General features: G+C 57.0%; 2 protein-coding genes across 2 annotated transcripts in view; one reads left to right on the top strand and one right to left on the bottom strand.

Annotated features, from left to right (window-relative positions):
• The window catches only part of RNF25 (ring finger protein 25), a 5,022-nt gene extending 4,955 nt beyond the window's left edge, over window positions 1–67 (bottom strand). Inside the window, exon 1 of the mRNA XM_009883954.1 lies at window positions 59–67. Within this exon, the coding sequence (XP_009882256.1) occupies window positions 59–67 (9 nt within the window). The remainder of the gene's footprint in view (window positions 1–58) is intronic.
• Window positions 68–99: 32 nt separating this feature from the next.
• Window positions 100–11,631, top strand: part of STK36 (serine/threonine kinase 36) — a 19,603-nt gene continuing 8,071 nt past the window's right edge. The window contains 26 exon segments of the mRNA XM_009883965.1: window positions 100–183; window positions 1,183–1,323; window positions 2,056–2,133; window positions 2,562–2,692; window positions 2,929–3,178; window positions 3,583–3,676; window positions 3,941–4,110; window positions 4,323–4,522; window positions 4,602–4,728; window positions 4,812–4,955; window positions 5,223–5,402; window positions 5,623–5,720; window positions 6,046–6,151; window positions 6,579–6,720; window positions 7,015–7,142; window positions 7,755–7,859; window positions 8,095–8,193; window positions 8,404–8,498; window positions 8,819–8,882; window positions 9,087–9,197; window positions 9,346–9,420; window positions 9,854–9,890; window positions 9,893–10,009; window positions 10,418–10,565; window positions 10,788–10,947; window positions 11,215–11,627. Of these exon segments, the coding sequence (XP_009882267.1) occupies window positions 100–183; window positions 1,183–1,323; window positions 2,056–2,133; window positions 2,562–2,692; window positions 2,929–3,178; window positions 3,583–3,676; window positions 3,941–4,110; window positions 4,323–4,522; window positions 4,602–4,728; window positions 4,812–4,955; window positions 5,223–5,402; window positions 5,623–5,720; window positions 6,046–6,151; window positions 6,579–6,720; window positions 7,015–7,142; window positions 7,755–7,859; window positions 8,095–8,193; window positions 8,404–8,498; window positions 8,819–8,882; window positions 9,087–9,197; window positions 9,346–9,420; window positions 9,854–9,890; window positions 9,893–10,009; window positions 10,418–10,565; window positions 10,788–10,947; window positions 11,215–11,627 (3,497 nt within the window).

Raw genomic sequence — 11,631 nt, forward strand, 5'->3', positions numbered from 1 at the left:
GCGAGGCCCCGCGGGAAGAAGGGGAGAGGGGAGAGGGGGGCGAAGCATTCCTCCTCACCGGCCGCATTGCCTCGGCGGCTTGGCAGCCCCCTCCCCGCGATGGAGAAGTACCATGTCCTGGAAATGATCGGCGAAGGCTCCTTTGGGCGCGTGTACAAGGGGCGCCGGAAACACAGCGCCCAGGTGAGGAGAGAAGCGGCAGGGGAGAGGGTTGGGGCTCTTTTGTGTGGCGCTGGAGACTGATTTCTGGTGGGTGTTGGGTTCCAGGTCCTGCTAGGGCTTTGGGACTCAGCACTCATTCATTTTTCTGCTGACATCCCTGGCCAGCTCCTACTGGCATGGAGTCATTCAAATTCAAGGGACCTCAGGAGGTCTCTGGTCCATCCCCCGCTCAAAGCGGAGTCAACACTAAATTCAGATCCTGCAAAACCACAGAGACAAAGACCCCACAGCCAGTGCTTGACTATACTTGGGGTGAATGGGTTTTCCTTATATCAAGTTGAAAGCTCCCCTATTTCAGTTTGTAGTCATCCTCCCACTTCGCATGTCTGTACAGAGCCTGGCTCCATATTCTCTGAAACCTCCTTTTGGGAATCACAAGATTACTATTCAGCTTCCCTAAGGATTTTTTCTCCAGGCTAACCTCAACTTGTACACGTGATTCAGCCTCCTCACCATCCCTGTGGCCTCTGCTATACCCACTCTGGCCTATCGTTGTCTTTGTGGGCCAAAAACAAAAACGAGCCACAGTATTGCCAATGTGGTCTAACAAGTGTCAAGTAAAGGGCAATAATCACTTTGTTCCAACTCCTACCTGTTGATACAGCCCAGGGTGCTGCTAGTGCTCCTCACTGCCAGGGCATGTTGCTGGCTTGTGTTAGGCTTGCTGTTCGCTAGCATCTCTAGCTCCTGTCCCATGCTTGGACTGTTTCTGGCAGTCCTAGCTTTATCTGTGCTCACTGATTACATTTCTTTGCTTTAAACATCAGTGTGCAAAGTACTGTGAGCACCTGTATTGGTGTGCAAGGGCCTGGGGGGAGCCCCAGCTCCAAGGGACCCAGTGAACAAATGCCTTATTCAGTATGCTGAGCTGGAAAAGGCTGAGTCCTGTTTAGGTTAAGTGCAGCATCTGTCTGGGCAGGTAGGAGCCTGGTCTGACCCCAGCTTTACCTGCTTTGAAAGGTGGTGGCCCTGAAGTTCATCCCCAAGGTGGGTCGGTCTGAGAAGGAGCTGAAGAACCTGCAGCGGGAAATTGAGATCATGAGAGGCCTCCATCACCCCAACATCATCCAGATGCTTGACAGCTTTGAGACTGACAAGGAGGTGAACGGCAGATGCTTTTTCTTGACGGGGGCCGTGGGACAAGGGCTGGCTCCTGCTGTCATAGGGACCTTTTTCTCAGGAGATGCTGGTGACACCCTCCCAGGACCTGGTCAGTGTTTTCCAGAGCCCTCCAGCATGTGATGTTTGGGGAGCCAGCACCTATCTGGGCTGTGTGGGGTACACTGGGTCATCTGCAGAGGTGAAGGAGCTGGGTGGGGTGTATGTGGGATGAAGAGGAGTGGTTTAGGATTACAGGATGAGAGTGACTCTTCAATCACCTCATCAGTCTCTGAAGAGACAGACTTTTTGCTGATTTAAACTCTCATGGAGAGAGTGTGATAAGAAAGGATTGAAGACTGTGCTACGTGACATGGGAGAATGAAATAAAGTAATTGGGCAGCAGGTTCAAAACAAGCTCAAGGGAGCGATTTTACCCATTGGGCTTGGAAATACCATTCTGGGCTTGTCCTGTCCTTCCTTCTTTCCTGGTTTCTACTGGCTGTCTGAGATAAGGACAGCCACAAGGCCTCTGCTAAGTGCTGGGCCCTTGCTGCAGTGCAGCCACGAGGGCCCTCTTCCACCCCAGGTCCCAGCCCCAGCTGATGGGCTGTGCATAACAAGACTGCAGCATCTCATCTCCCTCAGATTTCCAACACTGCTCTGTCCCAGTCCACAGGGCATGGTGGTGATGCAGCTGGGTGAGTGCCTGATCTCACTATCTCTTCCCTCCAGGTGGTGGTGGTGACTGACTATGCAGAGGGGGAGCTCTTCCAGATCCTGGAGGACGATGGGAGTTTGCCTGAGGACCAGGTGACTGTTGCGGTGGTGGCCATACACTGTTTCCTGCAGGATGGGGAGAACGGTATTTGTCTGCCTGCAGGCAATGGGTCTCTTCTGTGGGCCAGGCGAAATCAGGAGGGTGAAAGTCCCTCCAGGACTTTACCTGATAGAGCCTCTGAAGGGGGTGGAGAGGAGGCCAAGTTGCACTGGGGGACAGTGGGGTCCAGCAGGGACCTTGGTTTCCCTGTCCCCTCTCCAAGGACCACAGCACCAGGCTACTGCCTGGGCCATCGGCCTCCTCCAAGGAACTGCTGGCCCCTGGCTGGGGCTTGTCCCTGCCCCAAACAGGGCAAGGGCAGAACTGGGGGTACTGGGGGAGCCAGGCCATAAGGGACCCCGTGGTTGTGCTGGCTGGTGGCACTGTGGGGCACAGGGTGAGGCTTCCATGTCTCCGGCAGGTCCAGACCATAGCTGCCCAACTGATCTCTGCTCTCTATTACCTGCACTCCCACCGCATCCTGCACCGTGACATGAAACCCCAGAACATCCTGCTGGGCAAAGACGGCGTTGTCAAACTCTGTGACTTCGGGTGGGTGCTGGGGGCTAGTGTGAGGCTTGGGGCAGCCGAGGGGTGTCCTAAGTGCTCTAGAGGAGAAGGGGGGAGTGTGAAAGAGGACCTGGATTCTGTGCATATTTAGGGGTTGACAGGGATGGAGGATTTTGGACTCCAGAGGGCAGAGGTGTCGGTAAACTTGTAGGGATCTCCTTGGGAACTGCAACAGCTGTTTCAGCCTGGACTGACCATCTGTGCTTTGCTCTGAGTAGGTTTGCCCGTGCCATGAGCATCCACACCATGGTGCTGACCTCCATCAAGGGCACCCCACTGTACATGTCCCCTGAGCTGGTGGAAGAGCGGCCATATGACCACACAGCGGACCTATGGTCAGTGGGCTGCATCCTGTACGAGCTGTTTGTTGGCACTCCTCCCTTCTATACCAGCAGCATCTTCCAGCTCGTCAGCCTCATCGTCAAGGACCCTGTCAAATGGCCGGAGGCCATAAGCCCAGTCTTCAAGGTAAGGGTGAAGGCCCTGTCTGTGGGGTGAGATCTATTAATGCGTTAGCAGCTTTGGCCTCACCTGCTGCCCAGGTGGGTCACTCTTAGGTTTTATGTCCGCTAACAGGGATTTCAGAACACAGAGAAGGGATGAGAGCTTGGCCTGGGAGGGGGGACCCTTATCACTGCTCTCTCTCTCTCTAAGATGGGAAACTGGGGCTGACAGCAGAGGAGTGATTTACTGGGCTGGGAAGGGAAGTGTCTTCCTGTCTCCCCTAAGCACTAGAGCCACTTCTTCCCCAGAGCTAGGCAGGGAACACAGACCTCCTGGGTGCCCTGACTGGAGTAGACTGGTGGGTACACTCTGCTCACTGGTGGGTCCCAGGCATGTGTTGGTGACTCTGGTGCTGTGTTGCACTGTAGAGCTTCCTGCAGGGACTACTAATGAAGGACCCCCGCCAGCGCCTGTCGTGGCCAGAACTGCTTTCTCACCCCTTCATTGCTGGACATGTTACTGGTGAGCACTAGCTATTTTTCCAGTGCTGGGCAGGTGTGTTTCTTCCTCCTACTGCCTGGAGGCTGGAAGGACCACCCTGCCCTGCTTTTTTTACTACCCTGTTCTTTGCCTCCCTCCTCTCAGCTTTCTCCAAGCACTGACCCCTAGCTCCTTCCCCTGGGCTTCCTCTGGGTCCCCTGGGATTCTCCTGGGATCCCAGAGTCGGTCACTCTCTCTGTGTCCCAAGGGAGAGCTGCTGATGAGGTTCTCCCTTTGCCTCCCCAGTGATTGATGACACAGAAGAGCATGGGATCTCAAACCCCTTCACCACCAAGCTGTCCCCAGAGCTGCAGGCCCTGAAGGAGCAGCAAGCCCATTCCCTGGCGCCCAGGAGTGGCCAGTCCAGGATCCTGAGAAAGGCTCGGCAGAAGATGGCTGAGGAGGCACAGAAAAAGGTGGAGGAAAGTGTGGGATTCCCCTGGCTGTGTTCCACAGTCAGGGCAAAGGAGGGGCACTGAAATGGGACCTGGGGGGAAAGATAGAAGGGACATGGGTCAGACTGGGGTGTCAACCACATACAAGGCAGGATGTGGGGTGTTCTGGCTGGTGGGGTCTAGAGGGCTCATCTGTGTGAGTAACCCTGCCCTGACCAAAATTCTCTGCCTAGGGGCAACTGAAGGCAGATGATGCATCTACGAAGGACTCTGGCAAAGGATGCCCAGGGCATAGACCCAGAGCAGCTCTAAGGAAGGCAGCCCTCAGGGAGGGGGAGCCACTGGCTGTCTCCAAAGAGAAGAACCGCAGTGTCTTGCAAGGAAAGAGCAGCATGGCAGAGTGGGAGTTGGAGGAGCCTCCACCCAACCCACGGTGAGGGAGGCGTGGGGTTGGGAGAGGAGGAAGAGGGGAAGGCAGGATAGTTTACCGACTGTGCTGTTGCCTTGGCCAGGGAGCACAGCATCACTCAAGACTATGAGCAGGAGTTTCCTGGAGCAGAGGCCTCTCTGCAGCCTGATGCTGGCAGGGCAGCGCGCTGGGGCAGGCGCAGCATCGAGACTGTGGACCTGGAGAGTGAGGTAGGACAGTGTCTTGTGGTGAGGACAGCAGGGCCCAGGGCAGGCAGGGTCTGTGGCGTCAGCCCTCTCTCTTCCGTGGCTAGGAGCTGGAGAGCGACGAGGAGTGGCAGCACTTGATCGAGGCCACCGAGCCCTCGACCATGCAGCTGAGCACACCACTGAGTCTCCTGAGGGACCCGGCCTTCCTGCACCGTGTCCAGGCCCGTCTGGCAGACTCTGCTCAGCAGGTGAGTGATGGCTGGCTCAGACAACTATGACTGGAGACATGGATGCTGCCTTCTTCCCTGCATTGGGTTGGGAGTGTTGGGAGAGTCCTCAGTCCAGCCAGCGAGGGGATCCTCTGCTTCTCTAGGAGCTGGGGCTGTCTCATGCACTTAGCTTGCCATCTGCTCCCCTGCTGTCCCCGGCCTGAGGAGGTGGAGGGCTGCCCCATGGCTGGTGGAGAGGCCTAAACCACTGCTGATCATGAGCTCTTCTGGCTTCTCTGTGTCCAGGTGCTGGAAGGGATGCTGGAGGGAGCCTCCCGTCTCCGTCCTGTGCTCCGCGTTGTGGGCAACCTCCTGGCTACCCGGTGTGACTCTGAGCTGCTAGACTGCTTCTGCCGAGAGCTGAATGTGCCTCTGTCCCTGCTGCATCTAGCCAAGCAGATCCTGGAGAGTGGTAGCACCAAGCAGGTGGGTCTAAGACCCCAGAGAAATTTGGGCTTCTTCCAGCCCTGCAGAGCGCTGGTGCTGAGGAGGACCTGGTGTCCTGCTGGAGCTGGATCAGCAGACTGGTGCCTCTTCCAGGCCCTCTTGAGAAGGGGGAGGTCCTGGCAGGGAAGAATCCCACCACAGTGGTGTTGGGATGGCCAGCGGACAATCCACATTTGCTGTTTGTTTCTGGATCCTGCAGCAGCCCTGGTGTATCATGGTGCTGACAGACCTTCTCATGGTGACCACAGTTTATTTCAGCAGTGAATGCAGCCTGGAGGAGAGTGGGCAAAAGGACAGGTAGGGACAACCCTCTGTGTTTTGAAGTCTCTTGTGGCCACTGCAGGGACCCAGCAGTAGGAAGGAGGGTGGTGTTCATACTCTGTGGCTGGACCTGTCTCCATTGGGTAGCATCACGGACTAAACGCTTCATGTCGTATCACTGTGCTCACAGAGGAGTGGGACTAAGGGGAAGGCACAGCTGACTAGAGCCCAGTTGTGCTGTCTGCTGGCATGGCTCACAGTGCTAGTGGGTGCTGCCTGCTCCATTAGCCAGGGTCTGGCCAGACCTCACAGCCAGGGCCTGTGTTTCTCTGCTCTCCTCTGCCCCTGCTGCCTCCCCAAGCCTGCAGGCCTTTCGGGAGAGTGCTGGCTGTTTCCTAGCCCTGCTGCCGGAGCTGCTGTCTGAGCCAGCTGACAGCAAGATGAGACTCTGCCAGCAAAGCCTCCTGGTAAGAGTGCCCCTGTCTCTCTTCTCCCCACCCTTTCCCCCAGGGACAGAAGGTGTGGGGCTGGGTGTGCATGTCAGGGGGAGTGCAGGTTGAGAACCCTGCTCCCAGCTGTGGTGTTCAAGGCATTCTTGCCAGGGCAGGCTGTCTCACCCACTGAGGGTTTTGGGGGGATCACATGCAGAAATGAGGTCTCTAAGGGGCATCTTCCCTGGCTGTACCTCCATGTGTAACCCTCTCTCAGCCACCATGCAGCTGCATGTGGTTTCCACACAGTAACCTGGCTGGAGAGAACACTTAGAGGTCGCTGAAGATCCAGCACGAGTCCTTCTTCCATCTCTGTTGTCCCCCCACAGCCTCCTACTCCATTGCCCTTCTCTCTCCTCCCACCCTCGATTTGCAGTGATGGCTCCCCCTGTGTCTCCCCCAGTCCTTCACCCTGCTCTGTGAGACCCTGGATGCGACGTGCCCCTCCATCTCTGCCCCCTTCTATGCCAGCCTGCGAGAGAAGCATCGGCCACTGCTAAATAGACTCCTGCAGGGATCCGTCTCAGAGCAGCCTGCTCTGCAAGGTAGCAGTGGTGGCAGCTCGCCACCTCCTCCTGGGGCTTCCCCTCTTCCTCCTGCCCTTGGGCTCCCTCAGAACGCTGACTGACTTTGCAGTGCTGTTGGCTGGAGGAGGTGGCTGAAGCTTATCTGCCCAAACCCCTGCTAACCAGGAGTCTCCTGTTCTCTCCCTCAATCCCAGATCTCACCCTCCTTGTGTCACAAGCCTGACTTTTCTCTCTTGGCCTCCAACCCCATCTTGCTGCCCCTCAGCATCTCTCACCCTTAGCACATGTCTCCCGAGCTCTGTCCCTGTGCAGGTGCAGCGATGGAGGCCAAGTCAGCCCATGGCGAGAGCCCACGTGTGGCAGACCTCTTCATGGCTGCATTGGCTGCTGCCTGCAGCATCCCCCTGGAGAGGAACGGCTGTCGGGAAGCCAAGCAGCAGGTCAGGCCAGCTGTCTTTGCAGGGCAAGGAGATGTGGTCCCACAGGGACAGCAGCCCTTTGCAGGAGGGTGTCTTTTTCAGCAATAGAGTGGAGGGTTGGGGTCCTCTCGCTTTGATGGCTGCAGGGCTGGTATTTGCAGGCTGCTCCTTCCCAGCCAACAGCTGAGCTTCAGGAGTCTAATGACTTCTAAGTCAATTAAGAGACGCACACTTAGGATCTGAACTGTGGGGCAGGCTAAGTAAAGAACTAGAAAATGCAGAAAAAACATGAAGAATTCTTATATGACAGTGATATGAACTGTAGGAAGACTGAAGTTGAATGGACAATAAATAAGAGGGAAAAAACCCTACAGATTTACATTTGATCCTTTAACTCAATTCTGAGTCAACAAGGAGAGAAGCAGAGGAGCAATCTCACCTTGCTCATCTCGGCTCTGGGACTGTGCATCAAAGCCATGCTGGGTCATGGCAGATGAGCATCCCTTTATGAACACAACATGTAGGAAGATGCATAAAAATCCCTTCTTTTATGAATTTGTTACTAGCATTAAATTCTGTAAATCTGTGCAGTGCTTCAAGTGCCCAGGGTGTAAAACAGGCTGATTTCTGCAGGTCGCTCAGGAGGTAGCTGAAAAGCTTATGGAAGGAGAGAGCCAGCAGCTTGGGAGGCTGCTGGAGAGGCTGGAGCACCCAAGCTGCTCCTTGAATGTGCTCAAGGTAATAGCCCCATCCATTTATCTGGCTGCCCCTAGAGGTGCCTGGACCTTTGGTCTGGGGTTAGGAGCATGGGGAAGGGAGAACCATGGGCTCGGCCCTCAATGACTCCCATCTCCCTGGTGTTAGCTGTTGAATATATAAGCCCATGGTAGCCACGGGGTGTGACTGGGATGGGCCTGGTCACCGTGTCCCTGTCCCCAGGGGCTGGTATGCATCTCTCCCCTCTGTCTCACAGATCCTCTATGCTGGCTGCCATGCCAGCCTGAGTCTGTGCGAGCACCTGGGAAAGAGCCAGCGACTGTGGGGTTCCCTCATGCAGCTCTCAAAGGGCAAGGTAGGCCTGACTGCAGCCCCGGTGGTGGGTTAGGAATGTGGGCAAGCAGGACACATTCCTCTGAGTGTTGCTTAGACCAAGCTGAGGGAGATGCAGGGAGAAGAGTTTGGGGGAGCTTAGTCTGGAGAGTGCAGTTCTCCAGGGCCCAGAAATATCCCTTCCTCCCCTCCCAGCCTTGCTGTCCCCCTGTGACTCCTGCTTCTTTGGCAGGTCCCCGTGGCGGAGGTGGCCCAGGGGGCAGCCTGTGAGGCGGCTCTGTACCTACTGGGCCTGCTTACTCTGCAGCTCCAGGCTTCCCCTCCCAGGTAAGCACCCGCTTTCGCTCATGGGTGGGAAAGGAACGTGCCCTGCCTCAAACAGCCCTCTGCCCTGCATTCTGCCCAGAGTTGGGCTTCTGCTCCTGCTGATCTGTCCAATCCAGACACATCAGCAGAGTGCTCGGCAGCGTGGGTGGGTGCTGGGGATGTGGTGAGGACCCAGTGTGGACAAGGAGGTGCTGTGTATGGTGCCTCGCTCCTCCTGCAAAGTGGCTGGTTCCCAACCCTCGGGGTATTTGGATGCTGGTGCTGTGTGGGATGTGAAGCTGTGGAAACACAGTGCCTCTCTCCTGGTCCCTGTGTTTCAGGCTTGAGGAGGTGGTTACCCTGGCCATGGATCTCATCACCCAGTCTCCTGTCGTCTCCCTTGTGGTAAGTCTGCCCACCCTGCCAGAGCTGACACTGAGAGCCCTGCACGGCCTCATGTCCCCTTTGTGTCCTACTGTTGCTTGCTCAGGGTGGGACGGGGGCAGGCGCAGCCTAGTTGTCCCTGTTCTGGGCGAAGAGATGAAGGGTCAGAGCTGAGTGGGCAAATGGGAAAGTCCCAAAGGTGCTGAGCTCTCCCTGCTCCCACAGGGTGCTGCAGCATTCCTCCTGACACAGCTCAGTCAGCATGGGGTGACTTTGGAACTTGGGGGAGAAGAGATCCTACCAGTGGTGACAAATGCACTGACAACACCTGCTGAGGTATGGTGTGGGTACAGAGGAGCAGGGGAGCCATGCTGTCACCCCACCGTGGAGGTGTGCAAAGATGGGCTCAGAAGGATGCAGGTGTGGTCCTGCTGCCCTCAGATGCTGCACAGAGCTCCAGCCTGTCCCCCACTCTCTCTTACAGCTGCATCTCCCCCCGCCAATGGGTGCTGGTCTCTATGATGGGATCTTTTTCCTCCTGCTGAGGCTCCTTGCCCAGGTACCAGCCTGCCTATCTCCCTTTGCCTGATCCCTGCCAAAAGGTGTGGGGACGAAAAGGCACAAATGTAGATCAGAGGCTGAGGCAAAACAGGGAACCAGTGAGCTTTGGCTGAGCTGTGCAACCCCATGAAAGTCACCTAATGTCCCTGGGTTTTCTGTGGAGCTCTGGAGGGTTGGTGGGAAGGTGGTCAGCAGGGAGGAGAGTAATTCATGGGCACTTTGGAGTGAGAGAGGGCAGACACGCCCGGGGACTGGCACTGTCAGCAAGCGCAGCAGGGCTGCCAGCTGCCTGGCTTCCTCTCCTCCCTGTGGGTCACATCCATCGAGCCCTGACCTCCCCAGGACCATGGGGCTGGCAGGGACGTGGACCAGAACCCTGGGGAGCCATGGGCAACCAGGATGTCCCCCAACACCTGTGTTGCCATCTTCAGGAGGATGTGGCTGTGGAGCAGGGCTGTGCTGCCTCAGAGCTCATTGTGTTGCTGCGGTGCTTCGCGTGGGCAATGACAGGGCAGTGCTGGAGGGAGACACCCCAGGGGCAGACCACCCCACGGCAGAACCAGACTGGAACCTCCTCTCCCCTCAAGGTAGGAGCTGCAGGGCAGCTGCCCTGGACCCTGCTCCACATCCTGCCCTCAGACTTGCCCATGCCTGTACCTGTCAGCATCTGATCTCTCAGGCCAGAGGGCTCGAGGGGCTTTTCTTGAGGATTGCTGTTGTCCTCTGGGGAGAGAGGGCTGGGCTGGCCCTTGCTGTACCCAGTCGGCAGCAGCCCAGCTGAGCTGGCTGTGGAGGAACAATAAAAGGTGTCTCTGCTGGAGGGGAACATTCACCCTGGCAGATGTGACCACCGTGGGTGGAGAATGGTCTGGTTTTAGGCAGGGAAGCACAGAAGCAACCCTAGAACAGCCTTGAGGCAGTACCGGCAGAGAGAAGAGAGGAGACTTTTCAGCCTTCCCTAGCTTTGCCCCTCTGCTGCGCTGTTCCCCTTGCAGGCACCCTGCTCTTCCTCAGCCTGGCCCTCTTCGTCTTCACTCGTGAGTCCCACCAGTGCCTACCTCAGCTTGCTCAATCCCACGGTGTCCTCATGGTGACGCTGAAGAGGCTGCTGTCCCTTGGCTTCCTGGCATGCCTGGCACAGATGTGAGTTGCGGGGAGGGCTGAAGCAGGCAAAGCTCAGCTCCTGAACGGGGCTTGGACACAAGCATGCAAAGGGCCGAGAAGTGCCTGACCTGGCGCTTGGAGGGCACAGCTCACCTGCAGAGCCTGTCCTTAGTGCCTGGTGTGGGGAATGCTCTCTGCCTCTTGCCTTGATGTGTTTTTTTGGTCACCTCTGTATTAAGCCCTCTCTCTCTAACAATTCAGGCAAGCAGGAGAGGACGGGGACCCTGAGCTTGTCCCAGCTGTGGTGATCCAGGCCTGCCAGCTCTTCTGTTTCCCTTTTGCCCTGGATGTGGATGGAGACACCTTGGCATTGGTCATGGAGGCTGTGAGAGATGCCCAGATCCCTGCCCAGCTGCTGCAGGTACCCTCTTGGCCCTGTGTTCCTCTTCCACCCCATACTGTGGAGACACCTGCCCACATTGCAGCCGCCAGTGCGTGGCACCACCTCACACCATGCTGGTGATTTCTGCCCACGCAGGGACGTCACTCGGGTACCATGCAACCCCCAGAGCGGCTTGGCTTGCAGCTGAGCTCTGCACTGACCTGCCAGCAGACCTCAGCCACTGCTTGACTCAGCCCACATATGAGGACAGCACACTCAGTGCCGCTCTCTCTCCTTTCTCCTTAGGTCTGCTCTCACCATCTGCCCTTCTCATACACCGAGCTCCCCATGAGCCTCTTGTGCCACCTCGTTGTGTCTGATGAGCAGGTCATAGACCAAATGGTGAGGACAGCCACTGCCTCGGAGCACATCATTGTCTTCTTGTCATCGGCCTTGTTTTCAGACAGCCTCACGCTTACAACTGACCTCTTGTCTCTCTTGACCCACGTGGCTCGGGTCTGTCCGGAGCACCTGCCCTTTCTCCAGAGGATCCTGAGGGGCTCAGATGTGGCTGACCAGCCGCTGACCCGCCTGCTTGGCCACCAGCAGCACCTGATACGGGCCAAAACCTGCAACCTTCTGGGCAACCTGCTCCGACACGGCCACAGTTTTCCCCAGGTGCTGCAGAGCCAGCCGGGCTGGCTGGAGGGGCTGCTGGGGTGC

Source organism: Charadrius vociferus, unplaced genomic scaffold (genome assembly GCF_000708025.1).
Source record: "Charadrius vociferus isolate BGI_N301 unplaced genomic scaffold, ASM70802v2 scaffold1020, whole genome shotgun sequence".
NCBI classification, from domain to species: Eukaryota; Metazoa; Chordata; class Aves; order Charadriiformes; family Charadriidae; genus Charadrius; species Charadrius vociferus.